The sequence below is a fragment of the Microdochium trichocladiopsis genome (assembly GCF_020744255.1).
Source record: "Microdochium trichocladiopsis strain MPI-CAGE-CH-0230 chromosome Unknown B0I36scaffold_4, whole genome shotgun sequence".
NCBI lineage: Eukaryota > Fungi > Ascomycota > Sordariomycetes > Xylariales > Microdochiaceae > Microdochium > Microdochium trichocladiopsis.
In genome coordinates, this window is record NW_025763547.1 from 3,623,678 (window position 1) to 3,644,260 (window position 20,583).

At 51.7% G+C, this 20,583-nt stretch overlaps 5 protein-coding genes across 5 annotated transcripts; 3 read left to right on the plus strand and 2 right to left on the minus strand.

Moving 5' to 3' along the window:
* Nucleotides 1–803: 803 nt before the first annotated feature.
* On the minus strand, nucleotides 804–2,312 carry B0I36DRAFT_362373 (uncharacterized protein; the record flags this gene model as incomplete). Its single annotated transcript, XM_046158649.1, has 3 exons — nucleotides 804–1,457; nucleotides 1,530–1,881; nucleotides 1,948–2,312. 3 exons carry the CDS (start codon nucleotides 2,310–2,312, stop codon nucleotides 804–806), a joined length of 1,371 nt encoding a protein of 456 aa, XP_046014572.1.
* Nucleotides 2,313–3,852: 1,540 nt separating this feature from the next.
* B0I36DRAFT_408457 (FAD binding domain protein) lies at nucleotides 3,853–6,316 on the minus strand (the record flags this gene model as incomplete). Its single annotated transcript, XM_046161867.1, has 3 exons — nucleotides 3,853–5,223; nucleotides 5,295–5,937; nucleotides 6,009–6,316. 3 exons carry the CDS (start codon nucleotides 6,314–6,316, stop codon nucleotides 3,853–3,855), a joined length of 2,322 nt encoding a protein of 773 aa, XP_046014573.1.
* Nucleotides 6,317–7,177: 861 nt separating this feature from the next.
* On the plus strand, nucleotides 7,178–8,526 carry B0I36DRAFT_348754 (uncharacterized protein; the record flags this gene model as incomplete). Its single annotated transcript, XM_046156720.1, has 4 exons — nucleotides 7,178–7,419; nucleotides 7,708–7,751; nucleotides 7,894–8,032; nucleotides 8,313–8,526. 4 exons carry the CDS (start codon nucleotides 7,178–7,180, stop codon nucleotides 8,524–8,526), a joined length of 639 nt encoding a protein of 212 aa, XP_046014574.1.
* A 6,896-nt stretch (nucleotides 8,527–15,422) lies between these two features.
* On the plus strand, nucleotides 15,423–15,695 carry B0I36DRAFT_241281 (uncharacterized protein; the record flags this gene model as incomplete). The annotated part of the gene is made up of 1 exon (XM_046149832.1): nucleotides 15,423–15,695. A coding segment is annotated over one exon (273 nt), but the record flags the coding sequence as incomplete, so codon positions are not given.
* A 63-nt stretch (nucleotides 15,696–15,758) lies between these two features.
* Nucleotides 15,759–16,073, plus strand: B0I36DRAFT_240390 (uncharacterized protein; the record flags this gene model as incomplete). The annotated part of the gene is made up of 1 exon (XM_046149760.1): nucleotides 15,759–16,073. A coding segment is annotated over one exon (315 nt), but the record flags the coding sequence as incomplete, so codon positions are not given.
* Nucleotides 16,074–20,583: the final 4,510 nt, after the last annotated feature.

Here is a 20,583-nt window from a genome sequence, read left to right on the forward strand (position 1 = left end):
TTGTAATTGTATGTTCTTTATAGCGCGGCGTTGCTGTCGCCGGTGCTCTGCAAGTCGGGTCCTCGAAAGATCCTTTTGGAGGTGCAAGTTCTTTGTAGCGGAGATTTTCGCGCCCTTGAAAAGATTGCGTAAATCCTCGAAGAAGACATCGTCTAATTCTTCGTCGCTGCACTCTAGCATATCCCAGATGCGTTCTTCAACTTCTCATCGACCGTCTCTGCTTCGTTGGACTGGCCAATTCTATCTGAGGCCGAGTGCCGAAGCGGCTGGATTGCTGAGCAGTCTCGTCTCACGGCTGCGGATGGTCCAAGGGCTAGCTCGAGCGCTCCCCTTCTTCCAACACAGTCTGGCTTCGTGGCGCCATCTTTTCGGGGGCATCGACGAGAGAAACACGGATGGCACAAAGCGGTGAGTGAGCTTATCATAGATAGAGGGTAGCGGCCTAGTCGGTCTACGGTCCGGTGGCCGAAGGACAAGTTAGAGATCCACCAACGGCGCTCCGATCCCAGACTGGGGTGGGTGGGTGAGCGTGCGGCTGGCAGATCTGGTAGCAGGGAGTGGAATGACAGTATTTGCATCTGGCCAACAATTGTACATGCTGTGCATTGGTCCAGAGTTTTTGCCATGTATCTTCTTTAGTCGTGTACTTCAGCTGGAAGGGTCCAAAAAATGGGAAACAGACGACGCTTCAAAGCCCCCCCCCCCCCCCCCCCCCCTTACCAAAAAAATATCAAATACACCATGGACGTAAGCTTCATCTCGCTGACAGCACGTCTCAATAACGGCCGAGCCGACCATCAGATCTAGGGCGAGACAGCGTAGGGGACAAAGATGCCACCATACTGCTGGGCAGTCCCGTCTCCGGCAATGTTCCACCGCGATGCGGCTGGGCTCTGATTCTCGAGCCAGTCAAAGCTCGTGGTCCCGGCCCAGCCCTTGCAAGTCAGGGGACATGTGCCGTCAAACCCAGCCGACGACGGCAAGGTGATGAGGGTGCAGACAACTCCGTGATAGGGCTGACTGATAGTATTTCCATACACCGTGAAGCGCAGGCCCGTGTTCTCGGTGTAGAGGTATCTCACCGAGCCGTCGCTCACCAGGCCGATGAGCGCTCCCGGGTCGATGGTCCTGCCGATTGAGTCCATTTCGCCGGCTGCCGGCTGGCGGAACTGGGAGATCATGCTGCCGGGCGGCGTGCCTAGGGGGTAGAACTGGGCTTGGCCATACGGGGAGGGCATCATGATGGCCTGGTCGGTGCGCGGAGACCCGCTCCCGGTGTCGGTGTACCGTGCCCTTAGGCTGAATGTGGGCACGGCGAGGACGTATGTGGTTGTGGTGTAGACTGTGGTGGTTTGTATGGTTGTGGCCACCAGCGCGACCGTCATGGTGTTTGTGATTGTGTTGGTGTAGGTTGTGGCCGGGGTGATTGCGGTAGTCTCAGTCTCGCTCAAGGGGACCTGGTTTTTCAAATAGTATATCAGTATCTCCACATCGATGTGGCCACGTATCAAAGAACAGGACAAACTCACGGTCATGGTAGCGACTGTCTGCGTGGTATCAGTGGCCGTGACTGTGACGGTAGTCGTGGACTCGGTAAATCCGAAACAGCCGCAGGCCTTTGAGAGCTCGGTCCCCGTGTAGTCATCGATCGCGCCCGAAGCCGAGGTAGCAGCCAACCTCTTCGCGGCTGTGATCGTGATCGTGGTCGTTGGCGCCACACATGATGTGATGCTTGAGGTGAAAGGCCCCGAGACGGTCGTGACAATGGTGGATGTAGAAATCGCTGTCACAAACACCGTGCTCGTAGAAGTGGCCGGCACCGCAGTTCCCGTCGTGGTCTCGGTCAGTGTGGTCGTGCCTGATGTCACGGACAACGTCACCCTGTATTTGTATAAGTAAGGATTTAAGAATGGAAGCATTTATTTTATCCAACTTCGGTTGTCTTACTGCGTGGTAGCTGTCGCTGTTACGGTCGCCGTCTGCAGCGGCATGCCCAGGTACGAGGAGCAGAACGAAGTGGCTGCCGCGGCACCGCCATCGGCTGCAAAGTACGAGCTGACGGAGCTGCAGTACGGAACACTCGATGTGGTGCTGGAGGTCAGAGTCGAGCTCGAGACAGTGACATCTGCCGAGCTCGTGATGGAGGTGATAGAGGATGAGAGACTGCTAGCAGTGATATCCGACGAGGTTGCAGAGGTCGCAGAGACAGTAGGGTAGATCTGCGCTGACGACGAGCTCTTGCGTACGCACGCCGCACTCGCCAAGACGGCAAAGCCCACCGTAGGGAGAACGCATGCTGTTGTGAAGCGCATCTTTATAAATTCAAGTCAAGGTTGGAACGAATGACGGAAGGGGTGAGGACTGGAGAGAGTGATCCATGACAGCGGCTTGAGGATCAAGTGCTTGTTTTCAAGTCAAGCCTACAGCCTGGCAGTCAGCTTGCCGCGTGGACTGATGCGCCCCAGGATTGCTAGTCTCTTTTTCGAGGTCGCTTTGACCACAAAAAAGAAAAGAAAAAAAAAAGACAGTCCCTGAGATTTTGGTCGTGGCACCCAGCTACAGGAGCTACAACAATATCCGTGCTAGTACAGCATGCGATGGCGTTTTTTCTCTGGCCAGGAATGGGCTAGACAATTGGACCCGTGTCTGATTCTCGACCAGCTTTTCTTCATTTGGGGCTCACAGACCGACGCTGCAGGTACGTGGCTGGCTGGACCATCCCGCTAGCACAATTGTGGAAATGAAGGGCACCCGGGCATCCGATCATTAGTTTCTTGAGGTCGGGCACACGGACAACGGCCGGCAGCTCTTTCCCGCAGGCCGAGACCTTTGGGTGTGAACGGTCGTTTGGTCCTTGATAATGTATGCTTGACAGGTGTTCGCGCGCGAGCCCAGACCGCGCAACCAAGCAACATGAGGCTTTGAATCAAAAAGGAATCAAGCGCGTTAAAGCACGTAGATATCACAAACGGGCTGAAACCTTCCGACAATGCGGCCATCGCGAAAGCCGCCAGAATTTTACTGACGCTCCCCTGTATGCACGTTGGTTACTTTTCGTGCAACTCACGGCAACCAACCCACACAGCCTGCACACTATACTCCTCACAATACTGCCGCGCCCATGGCGAGATTCAGTGCAGCCCGCCACCATTAGTCCGCGCTTACACCGCGAGTAGGAAAACATGTATAGGGGCGCGGGCGTTGTTATAGCTAGCAGTACAGTTACACTAAAGGCAGTCGCCGGTCCTGCAAGTATATATCAGGCAGATAGAAATGCCTGCCGGATCTCTTTCTATAGCTGTACAATCACTTACATATATTTCACATACAAAAGATCAAGCACCTCGCTTCCCCCAATCACAGAACTTTCAAGGCGGCTCGCATACGATAAAAATGTTTCCGAGCAACAAACCTCGAGAAGGGGTCAGAGACCAGTATACCATAGCTCACGACCTCGTCCTCCCCCGGCCGTTCCCAGCAAGGAAGATAGTATTTTTATAGCTGCTGAGAAATACATCGCACTCGCCGCTGTCGTCGAAGCTGGTGGCAGCCTTGCAATCCGCACTGGTGCTACCGATCCGCCTTGGTTAAGGTCGATTTCCTGGAGATGGAGGCTGCCGATATACGAGTCTTGAGTGGGATCAATGCTCTAATGCAGGCAAAGGAGGCTGAGGTCAAAGCGAAATTCGGAATGTTAAAAAGGAGTGTTCTCTCTTCAAGAGATGTGATTCGACGTCAACCAGATGCCAGGTCGTCACACCTGCCAACCAATTTCTTAACCTCGTAAAGTCAAATACGGCCGCGAATGATGGCCGGGGAAGTAAGAAGTCTCGACCCCTTGTCTCTCTTATACTAGTTCTTCTCGTTTAAAGTCGACAGCCCAGCAATAGTGTTCTCACGCCAGAACCACAGACCAATCCATGAAGCGCCGGGGCCGACGAGAATCTGCGCTAGCAAGACGAGACAAGCCGCGCGGATAGCCGTAATGGTTGTGATCTGGCCAAGGCGCCGCATTTCGTATACGGTGTACAATTCGAAAAGGAGGATCGCCGGCAGCGCCCGCGTGAGGTCGAATATAGGGAATTGATTGACAAGAACATTAATCCCAAAGACAGCTGGTCCTGAGGAAGAGAAACTGGCGTTTACCAGAGCCCAGGTGTGGGTACTGCTCAATGCCAGGAACGCGGCGATGTAAGTCGCGTTCAGGATGGGAAGCTCGAGATCTCTATAGCGGTCCAAATTCTGGTCATCATTGCCGTCGGAAACCTTGCTCGCGACCTCGCGATGGTTTCGTAACAGCGCCGTAGTCTTCCAGATGATGGCGGTGCCGAGCGAGAACATAGCGGGCGCGAAGTGCCAGAGAGTCGTAGGGACCGCGACTCCATCACCAAGCTGAGAGACCATCACTATACTCGGAATGATATAGCCCAGAAGAAGAGCTGGCAGAATCGATTTAACGGCCGCCGGCTGGATTGCGCGGTGTGCTGGATTGAGCAGTGGCGACGTGGTCATAGCGATGGCATAAAGGAGTACAACCCGACTGATGCCGAGGAACGAGGTAGCTGCGGCGAATAGTGTCGGCAAGGAGACAAGACTGTTTTGGTTGCCGGCCCTGTAGGCCTCGACTACCCAGACCAGGAGGGGGGCGATGAGCTGGACCGTGACCAGTGCAGCTTGAGCCTTAGCATCAGCCGGCAGAGTTTTGCCAACTGTCAGCAGATCGACCCAAGGGACAGACTGACCGAAGGCCCTCGTCGCGAACAAGAGGAGAGCTCCTAAGATAAGGCAGTATACAATTCGGATGATGGTGTGATGTTGTGCACTGAACTGAGCTGCGGGAAGTTCGTGCTCGAATGGGATGACGCGGGGCCGAGAAGGAACGGGCGCATGCTTCAGCCTTGATCCACCAACAATTTGAGACCCCATCAGGGCCAGGGTATTGTCGCCGCCACTGAGAAGACGTGCGCCGACATGCAGGATTGCCTGAGAGATGAAGGGGTTCTCGTACGCCAAGAGGGCTTGTTGTTTGTGAGCTGCTTCGACGATCTCAGTGGCTCGGTTGAACCGGGTCTGCTGTAGCTGCTGGAAGATTTCCTGGACTTCAGCAGTGCCGATGCCATCGAGGCCTCCGACTCGCCGATCTCGAACGTCAAGAAGATGGTTGAGGAGCTCGGCTGCAGACTCGATGGCACCGTTCCCACCCATGCCGCCGATCGGATTTGGCTGTAACGAGCGCTTTGTTAGCCATATTCACCTGTCTGTCGGGCGCTCGGCACAACGTGTTGGGTACTGACCTTGTGGGCGGAGTCACCAATAAGCATTATACGCTCGTAGAACCACTTCTCAAAGACGACCTCGTGGAGAGCCGTTAGAGTAGAGCTGATGCGTTTATCGTAGACCTCTCCGAAAGTGAGGTTCTCCTTGATCTTCAAACCCCGGCTCTCTTGGACCATCTTCTCCTCGTCTTGCTTTGTGAACTTTGGTATGTTCTTGCCGCGCATAACGTTGGGCAGCTTGATCAACAGGAACCAGTAACAGCGACCCTCCGGGCCAGAGGCCACAAGGAATGACTTACCGTGGCCGCAGGTAGTCGTCTGCTCGCCTTGGATCCAGTTCTTGACGTCTTGCGCAATACCAAAGCTGCACTGGTAGTAGCTGGGGACGTTGTCTTCTTCTCCCTGGGGGAAGTACCCGGGGGATCGATCGTCCGCCAACCTTCGCATTTCTTGCCGAACAGTGCTATGAATGCCGTCTGCACCAATAACTATGGATCCAGAGAAGGTTTCGCCGTTTGTAGTTGTAACCTCGACACCTGTCGGACCGGTGGTGATCTTCTGCACTCTCTGGTTTATACGGACCCTATCTTTGTGGCGAAGTTGATCGTACAGTACTTTGAGGAGCCACTGCCGATCGAAGAAAAGTATTTCATAGCCATGACTACTCAGCGTCAGTCAGGTCCTAATACTTTCAAGCTCTAGGTCATAACCCTGGCTAGAGATTGTGCTCACCGTTTGCCGAGATGTTGAAAGAGTGACCGTTGCACACTGAGAGGCCGCCCATTTGGATCGCGCGTGTAAGCCTCGCCATTGTTTGCGCTTTCGGCTACCTTGCGGACTGCTTCATAGCACCCAATCTGATCGAGCACGAGTAGGCCGTTGGGCATGAGCCCGATGCTGGCGCCCACAGGTGGCGTAATGTCCTGATAGGCCTCTAGTAGGACATAGTCAATGTCGAATTTCTCAAACATCTGTGCGAGGGTCAGCCCCGCGACGCCGCCACCAGCTATGATGACTTTGAAAGGCTTGTGGGCTGCCATGTTTCGATGGTAAGATTTCGTGCTTCGAGGCGTGGTCGGCGAAAGGGATAGTCGTTATGTGATGGTTGGGAGGCGTGATGGTGTCGACGTTTCTGGTGAGGATATGGACATCTCGAAATGAGTGGGCTCAGTCGAGAACTAAATATCTCGCGGGGTATCAGCAGGGTGCCCGCAGGCAGCCATCTCGCCGCCGGCGCGCAGGCCTCGTAGTCAGCAAACTGGCGGTTCCAGAGCTAAACCCCGAGAACCATCTTGCTGGTGGTCGGGAGCTCGGTGGTTGGCGAAACCCGTGAACCATGACGTTCCATGAGCTGCGCCACAGGGGCCCTACGTAGAGATGGAGCAGATATGCGCTACTACCACACATGACACGGCTGGCTCGCCATGAAGCGAAGACTGCCGTGTACGTACTGGCAGCCGTCCAAAATAAACCGGAACAAGACAAGGATCCAGCCCTGACAAGCTGGCCGATGCCGATGACTAAACGGCGTGTTCACCTGTTCACCGAGAGGACCACAGCCAGACACGAGGCCAATGCGGGACCGTCCCCCATGATCGAATCTGTTTGCGGACCGCGGGCTATCTTCGCATGTCAAGTACTGTAGCCCGAGTAAGTGTGTCTGCGTGAGCATTTCTTGTGTTTTCAGGTTGCCCATACCATGCTCGAGCCAGTGTAGTCGTGATCAAGCGAAGCATGCACAATTGCTGCTTGCGCACCCCCTGGACGACTATGGCACTTAACTCTGCAGATATGGGTGACACAATGCCAATGGTGTGCTTGGGGCCTAGCCAGATAATGAACAGTCTTCTTATGGATGAGCAAGAACACATTCCTCCGACGCAGGGTAAGGCACCTTCATCATGCAGAAAATGCAGTACTTCCAGATGTTTGTGATTGATCCTCGACATCGGCGCCGTCCCTTGACTAACGGCGGTCCCCTGTCCTTCTCCGGTGACTTTCGACGACCGCCTTTAGACAAGCTACCCAGTGGTTGTACCTGTACTGGACCTCTTGTAGACGGAGTGCTGTCGCCGATCAATGCCAGTCAGAAGCATTTGCCCATGACTTCGCCAATGGACGAGTTCTGGTCTCCCGCCATCACGTAAGAGTTCAAGCCCGCAGCGTCAGAGATGTGCATAGCGTGCTCTGCAACGACCTCCCGTGATGCATCGAGCCCCGCGAGTAGGGCTTCGACAAGCGCCGACCTTTCGATGAGCTCATGGCTGTCGTTGCCACCCTCGTGAGGAGAGTGCATGTTTACAGAGGGGCAGACGGCTGCGGTCTGCTGGACATTGTCGGCGATATAACCCTTCAACACGAGTGAATTGTCAATGGGTTATATTGACGTCCTCTCCTTATGCACAGATTGACCTGGAAACCTGCATCGTAGGCGGGCTCAAGTCTGGGGACCTCGGCTGGTGCAAAAGAATGGAGGTGGGTTCCCCGTCTCAGTCGATCCCCTATGAGGGCAGCCTGTTTTTCTGCGCAGTCTCGTCCTTGACACTGCCGGGCGTTCCAAATAGCCCGGCGCCAGGGCTCCACTCAAAGCAAACATGGTCGACGTACCATGGAATAGGGACAGGGCAATGTGGAACTGGTGAAGACTGCAAGTTTCAGGTCGACGTTATGGGTTACGAACACGAAGAAGAGGAGCCCAGGCGCTTACACTCCGATGCACAAGAACAGGAGCGTTTCTCCTCGTCTTCGTATCGCGTGTACGTACTGCCAGGGTGTAGTTCCGAAAGAACCCGCTGTCTGATACGGCGGTTTCCCCCCCCCTGTTAAGTACGACGTCGACGCGCGACCCCAGTTCATACGGCCCCGCTTGAGCCTGCAGATCGACGCGCGTTCTCCGGCAGTTGTTGCGCTAAGGGCGGGCGGCTACTCGAGGCTGCGCCCGGCTATCCCGGCTGTCCCGTCGGGCTCTTCAACCGGGAACGGCCGAAATGTGCTGCATCCCTGAAACTTCTGAACAGTGTAGCTTGATTACTATAGTATGAGAAACGGGAACCTCGCGAGTGTAGCGCTAGCCAGAGCTAGGGGCAACTGGTCTCGGCCCATGCAGCCTGACTTTGACAGGCTGCCTGTCCCTTCTCGAAACTCAAAAGGCGGGCCGGGACGCTACAAGAAGGAGTCCCAGCAAGCTCAGGAGGCTCGTAGCGGTTGTGGCGTTGTCATTTATCCGGCCGATCAGCCGCAGCGTGCTTAACGGGGGATCTCACCAAGCCTGCCTGCCTGACTCGCCGTGCTGTAGCCGGGCCCCGACGTAGCCGAGCCCGCGAGTAAACCGGATTCTTGACTGGGGCTTCAGCTGCAACCAAAGACGGACTATCTAGCACGCCGCCTTGGCCGCATCAGATTGTCCCGCGGTCCGTAGTCGTGGCCGATGACGACCACGGAGCCCAAGTAAGGGGGAGAGGGGGTAAGGGGGAAACAAGGATGCAGGGCCCCAAGCTGGGATGGGACGTACTTCGGATTCGTATTAAAAATACGGCATGGCAGGGGGGCTTTCGACTAGCGCGGCTCTCAAACCAGCATCGGCCCTACCAGTGCCGCTCAAGGGATTGCAGATTGTCACGATCCGATCTCCGGGGTTAGCCGTCTAATCGGCGCTGTGGGGTTGATATTCTGAATAAGGTAGGTAGCGACCTTATGTAATACTAACTCCGTGCTTATCGTACTCTCGAGGGGTTATCGTTCGTGTCTCTTACGAGATATTATACTCGGATTAATTGAGTAACTAGGTTAAGTGGAGGGTGAGGATAATACTTAGATTGATCGCTAAAGTATAAAGGTAATGTGTCAGGGCAGTGCGGGATAGACTGATCAGGGGCATATTTGTACAGTACTACTTAAGGCTTGAAGCTATCGTGACGTTTTTCATAGCATGGAGCCTCACATCCATCACTCAGCTTCACCAATCCGACTTGATTTTCCACCCCATTGAATTCCTGCGCTTCTGCACCCGTTCTTGTACGCAATTGACTGACAATGCCATGATCAGAGATTCCCTCACAAGTGTCGCGTCAACAGGGCGCTGTTGATGCGGCTGGCTCCCCCCCCTCGAAAATCTGGGTTGGCCCCCTATCTGGGAATGCCCTCACTCTGGCCCAGGGCCAGAGTGAACCTCGCCGGAAACACCGCCGAAACTGGCAAGCGGTGAACTCCCTTCGGTCGTGGTGGTTGTTTTGTCCCCGATCAGGAGAACCCTCATCCGCCCCAGGACAAATGGCTCCCCCGGACAGGCTTGTTTTCATCGTCACCTCCTCACCATGAATCCATCTAGGACACAAGCAAAGTAAACGACACAAGAAGAGTGGTAAGAAACCCTAGAGAAGAAAGGGCTACTTAGAGATCGCAACACGATAAAGACACGCAAGAACCGGGCACCAAGAAAGACCCTGAAATACCGAAGAAAGAAACGAAGCTGCCCCTTTTCACGATACAGCAAGTCCAATGGCCCGTGCCCAGTCACCTAGCAAGGGTTGTGGCAAACACGAAAGCCAAAAGAGATGAAGAACCACTAAGCCAGCAAGGGTACAGCATAGCACAGGCCGAGAACAGAAGATACCGCCAAATATCAAACCTATGGACCCCTATTCTAGACCCTAAAGATCCTATAGTAAGGGGATTAAGGGAACAGGAGGAAAGCTTTTTCATAGCATTCCTACTTCACCTCATCAACGCGGCACTGTCGATAGCCCTGGCAGCAAGAACACTCCTGGAAATTGTTAAAGAAGGCTTGGGCCACATAGCCAACAAACTCTAAAGTCACCGCAGCGGAGCGGTCCGCTAGGGAACAAACCATAACATATATAAAGAAGGCCTCAAAAGACGACACTCAGCACTCATGGAGACGACACAGCAGCAATCACAAGAGCAAGACCCTGATCAGCAAATGCTAAAGCCGGTCGTAGTCATACGACCCAAGCATCACAGATTCAAGTCAGTTCCGGTCATACAGACCAACCCGGAGAGTCTCACGACTCCCCAATCCACCAGAAGCACTGTTCCTATCCCTCCAACAGAGGCTTCCACAGCTGCCGCTGCGTCCCTTAAAGTCCCCGGCCAAAGTGATCGCCTCTCTTCCTCCGCAACGACGCCTACTACTTTGACGCCTACCTTAGAGTTAGAGGAAGCTCCTACCATGGCTAGTAACGACGTGAACCCAGGTGCTCTAGCCTAAGTCCAAAGCACCGCATAGTACGTTATATAGGAGGCACTCCCTAATCCTGAGCATTACCCGGCTTTGAAGTTTAATGGCTACGATATTACCGAATGGATCGAAGGGGTTGAACGTATGTTCAGGCGCCGCCGCCATACCGAGCAGGACCTGTTAGCGGACCTGCGGTGCTGGACCAAGGACTCCCTCCAGGAGCAGCGCGTCGGTACTATTCTCGGCAAATATCAAGACTAGAAAGAGGCCCGTAAAGCATTGCTTAAGGCTTTCAAAGTTCAGGATAGTAAGCAGAAGCAACGACCGCAGGATCGCCTCCGCGACCTCGAAACAGGGGCCGTCCTGACTGAGCCAAGTAACATTAGTACCTACGTAATCGATCACCAGGTCATTATATCAGAAATTATGAAGCAGGAGGGCAACAGCACTAATGATCACTTGAAGAAGAACAGATTCACAGCGAACTTCTGGTCGAGGATTAACGCCCACGTAATGATTCAAGCCCTTAAGTCGGAAAACGCGTACAATTGGACGATACATAGAGACATGCCTTATAAGAAGGCTATCGGGGCTGTTACTACTTGGACCGGCCTTAAGCAGGCCTTAGACACCCATAACCAGCGCCCAACGACGTCGACCCGTTAGACCCGCGTAGCAATAGCACCCGTGATCGAGAACCGTGATCAGAACATCCCGCAGGAGTACGCACCCCCAATCAGGGCACAAAAAACAGAGGAGCGCTCAACTGCCCCTACAGATCAGGCAGTGGAGAGTCTCATTTCCGGATTTCAGTCACTCCAGCTAGCGAACGTTAATGCTATTAAGGAGCTAACCGAGATAGTCAAATCTGTCCAGTTTCGTACGGTAAACCCTAATCCCATTGCTATCAATGCCCTACAAGCTGGGTCGTCCCAAGGACTGCAGTCCGGATCAGGAATAGGTCGGGCCCAGAATCGCAACTTCGCCGGCATATATGGGCGAGGCCAGCAATCTGACGTACGCTGCTACTTCGACGGGATTAAAGGACATACTACCAGAGCATATAAGAACGCTGCTCTCTTCGAGCAAAATAGCATTTGTTTCTAGGACTACGATCACAAAGAATACTACTTTAGGTCGAGCAGAGACCCCATAGGCTCATGGGTGCAAGTCCCCTCCTACGTGGTCCGACGCGCGCGCAAAAACGAGAGTTGCTTTCTGACCGAGTTCATCTACTACGTCTTCCGCGAGTCCTCAATGCCTCATAAGTACAGGAAGAGGTTCTACACCACGCTTAAAATAGCACGACAAATCCCACTCTCGGACGATGAACGATTACTCATAGAGACGGTCGTCAAGGTCGGAGAGGAGAAGGAAAAGGCAGCTCAAGGTCCGCCCCCAGTCTAGATCTCCCTGCTGTCGATACCTAGCGATCAGGATCAGGAAGAGCCGCTCGTAGACTATAAGTTCACGCCGGAACAGCCTTTCGACCACGAAACCTACACGTATGTTCAATTCGCAATGACCCCTAAACATGCACGGGTGCTAGCATTAAGAGGGGCGGATAGCTCACCTCCGATAAAAAGAGTCCGAGAAGAAGATATATAGAACGACTCCTTTCCTCCGCGGGATCAGGTACTACCTCATCCCGTAAAACCGGCGCCAGGTGCCCCAGACCCGTTAGGTCACCTCAGAGACCGGGTCGTCCAACACCTAGACCGTAAAGTGGACGTTACTATGTAGGACCTCATTCGAACGATCCCGGCCTACGAGGAGTGCCTCCTAGCCGAAATCCGGGATCGGAAAGACCGCCTTAGAATTCCTACGTACGACGTACTACGCGTTCCGCTCCTAGGAAAGAAGCCTGCAGCAATGAATATAGTAGTGCCCGAATATGCCCCATCGCGCATTGAGACCGAGGACAACGCGACAATCGCAACAGTGCGAGCAATAGACGCCGGCCTCCTAGCCTCGCTCCCCACAGCTTGCGATTAGGAAGAGCCTCACAAGAACCCGTAGTAGGAAGACTTGCCGAACCTTCTCCTAACAGGGGCCTCTACTACTGCACTCCAAGGCCGCGTGTTCCCGCTATATAAGATTAAGATTAAGATTAGGTATGGAGGAGGAGAAGAAGATATCGAAGCGATCATCGATAGCGGCGCATAAGTCTCCGTTATTTCTAGCGGATATGTACGGCGAAACAAGCTTCCAATGTCGTCCACAGATATGTCCTACAGCACATTTGATAAAGGAGATGGTTCTCGCTAGCAGTTTGAAGGCGTCGTTCCTAACGCGCGGCTTTAGCTTGCTAGAAAGTTCATAATACTAACAAACCTCTACGTTATCCCTAATTAGCAAGCCAATCACCCTTTACTCCTAAGCCAGGACTTCATTGACGAAGGGTACGTCAACCTCTACCAGGAGCATAGCTGGCACATATGCGCAATAACGTTCGGCACCACCTACCTGATAATCCCTCTACGAGAGAAAGTCACGCAGAAACATGGCACCGAAGGGGCTAGAATAGCCGCCCTTATTGCTACGGGAAAAGCGCGGACGCTGTAGTAAGGGTCGATATAGCGGAAATCAAGACAGACCCTGCCCATCCACGAATATTTGTCGTTAGCGCATATGGACCGCGATAAGAGTTTACATGTGAGGAAATTACTAATCTTGGATTGGAGGAAGGCGACAGGATCCTCGGGGCCCTTACGGACGACCAGTTCTCCAGTATGATACGTAAGCTTGCGAAAACACCGATAGACCGACAATCTGGCGACACAAACCCTTATTCACGAACAGCACATAAGCAGCCGCAAGTGGCGATCATTAATACGCTCTACAAGCCCAAGTAGCGCAAGGTACACCCGGTCGACACTACTAGGCCCGGGGAATCAACCCCACCAGGGGAGATCCATTGGAAAGACAAAGCCCTCGAAGAGGTTCAGGACGATATGGAAGGACCAGAACTCTCATAATAAGGAGGCCTGTTCACGAACATCTACCCGCGCTTCGCAAAGAAGCCTAGAGGCACGCGTTTAACGGCGGACAGACTTACGAAGCTCCTTGTAACCATTGAGACTAAGTCGGACCTGACTCCCTAAGAGACCGACCTCCTAGTGGAAATCTTAATTCGACGGGAGATGGCCCTTGCTTGGGAATAGGAGGAGGTTGGAACTATCCGATCAGAAGTTTCCCCTGACTACGTTATCCGTACCGTACCGCACGAGGCCTGGTAAGCGAAGAGCATCCCCATTCATAGGGCGCTAAAACCTCGTATGTATAAGGAGCTCCGTAAACGTATTACAAGGCGCATTATTGAGGAGGGTTACGGAGCCTACCGCAATACATAGTTTATCGTTAAAAAGAAAGACGGTAGTCTACGGCTTATTAACTCGGCCACTAAGCTTAATGCACAAACGATCAGGGACGCTATGCTGCCCAAGACCCCTAATACCTTCGCGGAACAATTCGCGATATATAAGGTGCTCTCCATTTTCGACTTCTTCTCTAGTTATGACCAGTGCCGGCTCGCAGTCGCTAGCCGCGATCTGACGATATTCGCGACGGAACTTGGTCTTTTCCGTATAACAACCCTCCCCCAGGGCTATACGAATTCTGTCGCACATTTCCTTCAGGTCGTCGCTAGGATCTTCTTCGGCCTCTAGTCAGAAGTGTGCGATGTGTTCTTTAACGACGTGGCTATCAAAGGACCTACGTCTATATATGACGAGGAGGAGGCTGCCCCTAGTGTTCGCAAGTACATCCTAGAACACCTAGAGAACGTCGACGCAACGTTACTAGCCTTCGAACTGGTAGGAGCATCGGCTTCCGCAGCGAAACTGTAGCTTTGTCGCGGGTCTGTGACCATTGTTAGCTATATGTGTGGCATAAATGGTCGGCGCCCGGTTGAAGCTAAGGTGCTGAAGATAGTTCGGTAGCCGCCCTACTAGAATATTAATTATGTCCGAGCGTTCATCGGCCTCTGCGCCTTCTTCCGGCTATGGATCCAAGAGTTCGCGATTATAGTACTCCCCTTGACTAAATTGCTGCGAAAAAACGTTCCATTCATATGGGGTTCGGCGGAGCAAGGAGTAATGGACCTCCTGAAGCACGCGCTGATATAGCCACCACTGTTAATCACGATCGATTACAGCCCAGACGGGGGTCGTATCATTCTATACGTCAACGCCTCCCTACTCGGCTAGGGATGCGTTCTCTATCAGATGATTATGGAAAAGCCCAAACCTTCGAGGTACGAATCGGGTACGTGGAAAGGCGTAGAGCTCAACTACGATATAACTAAGCTGGAGTGTCTCGCCCTCATTAAGTCCCTACGCCGGTTACGTAATTACCTCTATAGCGTACGCTTTCTACTACAAACTAACGTAAAAGTTCTAATTGCTCAGCTGAACGACGGGTTCTCAAGCCTTCCTGGCGCAATGCTCACTAGGTGGATTGCATATATTAAGATGTTTGACTTTGAAATTCGTCATATTTCAGGAAAAAATAATCTAGTAGCGGACGGACTCTCTCGTAAGCCGTTAGAGGAGTCCGACTAGCGTGATGACGAGGAGGAGGGAGATGTTGACGAGTTCATCGACACGGCGCTGCTCAGCCTTATCGCCTACGAATATACCGCATTTTAAGAAACGCAATTAGTCCCGAAGGTTATGGCACTCCACTTGGAGCCCGCTAAGGATTGGGGCATTAGGTCTTAACAGATCGTAAATTTCCTCCTTATAGGAGAGCTGCTAGCGGAGCTCCTGATTGACAATCCCAAAAGTCAGCGGCGCGAACGAGAGGCATTTAAAAAGTACGCCCTAGGATTCCAAGTTGATAACAATTAGCTCTGGAAGAAGGCCATAACAAAAGCAGAGCCTAGGCGTGTAATCGACACTCTCGATAATAAGAGGACTGTGATCAGAGAGGCTTACACGTAACTTAGACACCGGGGTCGCGACTCCGTCTATAACAGGATCTCGAAAGACTACTGGTGGAACAATATGTATAGGGAGATTAAAGAAGCATTCAAAGCCTGCCCCGAGTGCCAGAAGGCCTCCGATATTAAGAAGCTCGACCCCCATATGTTTTCGCAGCTAAGCGACGTGCTAACGACCTGGGTGCTTGATATGCAGTTCATGCCAGACGATAATGGCTATATCGCAATAGTGGAAGCGCGATGCTCCCTAAGCCAGTATCTTGAAGTAAAAGCCATTTAATATACTAACTTTCGCGAGATCGCTTAATTCCTTAAGGAAAGAATCTTCTATTAGCATAGCATACCCCTCATTATCAAATGTGATAATAGGTCCGAAAATAAAGGGGAAGCCATAGCGGCGTGCGTAGAACTCGGTGTAAAAATGTCTCTAGGGCCAGCCTACAATCCGCAACGACAAGGTCTAGTTGAAACTAGATATACCCCGATCGTAAAAGGCCTTATAAAGGCGACTAATAGCACCGGCAGAAACTGGTCAAAACTGCTCGGATTGATTGTATGGGCAGATCGTACCTCAGTACGCGGCTATAGGGTTAGCCCCTACGAATTCCTCTATAACAGACGACCGATCTTGCTAATCGAAATCAGTCTCCCTAGCTAGCGTATCCTCAACTAGAAGCGAGGAAGGACTAAAGAAGACATGCTTACAGATAAACTTAGAATGCTTGAAAGACGCTAAGGGGATGTTGAGCATATCGCTTAAATCCTACGGGAAAAGCGCAAACAGGCTATAGAACGAGCGGATGCGCGAGATGCGTATAAGATCAGAAAGGACCCCTTAAAAGAAGGAGATCTTATGCTACTCTATAACACTCCACGAAGCATCGACAAGTCGCGATTAGCGAAGCTTAAGTACTAATGGAATAGCCCCTACTTTGTTAGGGAGGCCCTTAACAACAGCAATTCATACCGACTGGAAGACCTCAACAGAGCACCCATGGACGGGCTTTACCCGAATCATCGCTTGAAACACTTCGTTAGAGATAACACAGGCTATTAGGCCCCAGCGGATGAGGCCACAGACGAATGGACGAATGGCACTGCCACCGCGCCAGGCCTTAAGCTTTCACACCTGACCAGACTATAGCAAGTACGGTCATAAGAAACCCCTATGGAGATAAGCGACGACTGGACTTTTGTAGGAGATAAAGTCCCCCAGACCAACATCACTATAAGCCTTCCACCCGTTAACAAGGACGACTATATCGCATACGTTGAAGACGACAACTAAGCATTAAAAGCGTGTTATCAGCTACGTACCGGGGTCGCAGTATAGCAGATTACGGAAGTCCTTATAACGAAAGGCAAAGATTCTCACGAAGGCTTAAACACGAAAAGTCAAACGCAATTCATTTCTTTGTAGAAAAGCCCCGTTCTATACCTGCTTCTCAACCGTCAGGAGACTTCATTCACTCCTCCGCCGGCTTCGTTCTAACTAGCTATGTTTTCCGCGATTCCTCATACTCTCGATGCTATGCCTCTTTCTTCCATTCCAGGAGAGCTACTACGTCCTCAGAGGACAGTACTTTACTACTAGGTAATGAAGCGGGAACAATATCCTCACGAATATGGAAGTCCCTACCAGCGCGAGCGAAGGACAGGCGCTGGTAATGATTGTATGAGCATTTATCCATCGTCGCCAGACAGTTACCGCAGCTGTAGTTAAGCTGTCGATCTAAGCCTCTGAACCCACCGACGATAGACCGGCACCCAAAGAATAGCGCCATTCCAGGACTTCCACCGCTCCCTGCATTCCCCATTCTGCGATCACAGCCTTTACAAGGAAATGCGTTATCCTTCCTAAACATCTGAACGAAATAACCTATGCGACGGCGAGACTTAGTGGCGAACTAATAAAGGTAGAGTCCAAAAGGGCCCGCGTCCTAGGCGTTTAGGATCAGAGGTTGGCCTATCGCAAACCTAATACCCGGCGTTCTCTGAAGTGCGAGAAGAGTGTTAATATCTACGCCCGCGGCGTTTATAAAGTCAAAAGCATTAGGTATCAGCCAGAGGTAGTACCGATCTTTAGCTTTACTACGTAGGAACGCGATCTTTATAAGGCGCGTAACCTATTAAACAAGATCAGCTAAAGCCTTATATAAATGGGGAAAGAACGAGTTCACACTTACGGCAATATAGGTAGGCGTGATTACTGCGGTCGAAGTATTACGACGTTTCAGCCACGCGATAATCTCTTCTCTCTTCTCCGGGATAGATTCCTTAATCTTATAATCGCGGTTAAGGTATGGAGGAGGCACTAGCGTATCAGACACATAGCTTGTATTGTTAGGAAGCGGATCAGAAGCGCCCGATGGGTTCTGAGGTTAAGGGCCACTGAATTAAGGTCGCTCGTAGGGTACGACTTCCTGGCCGGTGAAGGAAGGAGCCTCTGAAGCATACCGAATATATCGAACAGGTTCTCCTTACTGCCCAGCGGCAGGAGGAGGAGGACCGCTGGCAGTTGTGCGCTGGGCAGCAGTCGTAGGCTTTAAGCCACTCGCGGTATTGAACTTCAGCTTCGACTGCTTAGAGGCCATCTTGACGAAAGAACACCCAGAAGCGTGAGGAAGGTTGCGATAAGGAAGGACGAAAAGAGGAAGCAGGAAAAGGAAAAGCAGGCCTTCATATACTACGGAACGATACACCTCGTCGGCGCAGGTAGTAGTGTGCAAACAGTGAGCTGTTGCCAACTTAGGAAGGCACGCGACACTCGCGCAAGAACGACTCCAATCAGAATCACAGACTGAAGTACCTTAAGTCAAGCTAAAAACAGGCGTACAAAAGAACAGAAACTACCGTCGTTTAATTGTACGATTTGGCAAAAGAAAACAACCCATTCAACGGAGAATCAGTTCCTCCGCGCAAAACCACCCAAGGCCCAGCAAACGCTCCTTCCTTAAGCACACGAAACATTCCTCCATCACCCAACATTCTATTTCATTCCCGTTTCTTCTTTCTCTCTCTCTTTCAATTCTCTACAAAAGGATCAGAAAAACCCTTATAAAACAAAACACTTCAGTCGACGAACATCATTATACTAGTAATCAAGGCCTACGCCACACCACCCTTACAAAGTCTCCTTTCGCAAAGCCTTTTCACCTTCCTTCCCTTTATAAGAAAGAACAGCTAAAAGGCTACCTAACACAAACACACATTCCCACACCATGCCTCCCAAGAAAGATATCGACCCAGCGGCGGCCGCCTAGGACAACGCGAGGAAGGCACGGCAGGCAGATATAAGCCTAGGAGCGAAGTAGCTCGACAGTACCCTCGACACCAGCCCTCACAACAAGAAGAACAATCCGACCATTCCAAAGGCTCCCCTAGCGACTCTTATAGCTATCGCAGATGAGGTCTTCCGTAATCTTACGGATAACCTGCCGCAACCATACAAGTCACGTAGCTACTTCGCTTCAATTTCAGTTACTAACCTAATAGACATCCCAGAGTTCTAGCGATTATTAGCCCAGCCCCCTTACCCACTGTTTCAGCAGTGACAAACGGAAGCCATATACATAGACTACTAGCGAAAAGATAGCCCGCATATCCTCAGGATTATGAAGAAGCGCGTACTTAACAATAGCAACGATATAGACAAATAGCTTAGTAATAACGAAATCTTCATAGCTATACAAGCCCTCCTACATCCAATCCCCAAGATAAGCATCCAGGCACTCCTTTACCCGCTCTACTATAAAGACTAGAAGATAAAGAGAGGAGAGCTTCACCTATTCAGCGATCAGTTCCAACGGCGCCTCCAAGAGCGCGAACTAGCTATTGTGTTCATTCCCTGGTGGACTCAAGGTTATTGGCTTCTGTTCATGATCCATTGTACGTAGAAAAAGCTATACATTCTCGATACCCACCTATCCTACGTGACGAATGGCAATGCCGCCCGATAGGCAAGAGAATTTATGCCGGCCTGGAACCAGATCGGTCTGACGGCCATTACCTAGTGGGAGATGATCCCTATCATTCAGCAAGCAGATGGATGGAGTTGCGCATTTTAGGTGCTTAAGATCGTGCGGCGGTTTTGCTACCAAAGGACTACCCTCAACGAGATGATCACGCAAGGCCGCAGGAAAGCGCTAAATTCGGGCTTTCAGCCAGTCATAAACTACCTTACGGATGCCATAGGGATCTGCTTTGTTGTCAGTGGCGGCCCGGATGACGGACATCAAACCATACTAGTCGGGCTCATCGAAGACGAAGACGATCTTAGGGAATACTTCAATGCCGACGAAGGACACGATGAGGATACTGCTGTTCAGATACGGCAGAGACTCGCAAGCAAGCATACGGCATATGGAGACAAGCCTACAAAAATCCACAAGGACTTCGATAAGCTCTCACTTTATAATCCCGATCAGGAGGCGGTCGAGGCGCGTAAAGCGGCTAATAGGAAAGACAAACACAAGCCTGCCCTAACTGGTCGCTCATACAAATGGGGAGTGCCGAAAGCAGACCATAAAGTCATTAACTTAACGGCCCACTTGGAACCCCTGGGAGGGAAGAGATTCGAACAACTTATAGCTAACAATGAAATCATTCCCTATAAATGGAGGAATCAATCGATCGCCTAAGCCGTTAACGAGCCCTAACCTCATTACCCCCTCGATTAGCTGGGGTGGGACGACTTCGAACGGCGCATAAATGCCGCGGACGCCTCGCGTCGGCCAGAGGCACCCTCTCGCCAGAGTCGAGAATAGCGCATAGCTGTAAGAAATCAGGCAAGGGAGGAAGGGCGCACTATTAATGAGAAGCGAAAGACAAGTGGAGATCAGAAAGGCGCGTAGGTTAAGAAGCCGCGTGGAGGCGGTTAGAAGTAAGGCAGGGATACAGTGTTATATAAAGCCAGATAGGTATCAGCCTTTACATAAGGGGTCGCCTGTGTCAGGGCAGTGCGGGATAGACTGATCAGGGGCATATTTGTACAGTACTACTTAAGGCTTGAAGCTATCGTGACGTTTTTCATAGTATGGAGCCTCACATCTATCACTCAGCTTCACCAATCCGACTTGATTTTCCACCCTATTGAATTCCTGCACTTCTACACCCGTTCTTATACGCAATTGACTGACAATGCTATAATCAGAGATTCCCTCACAAGT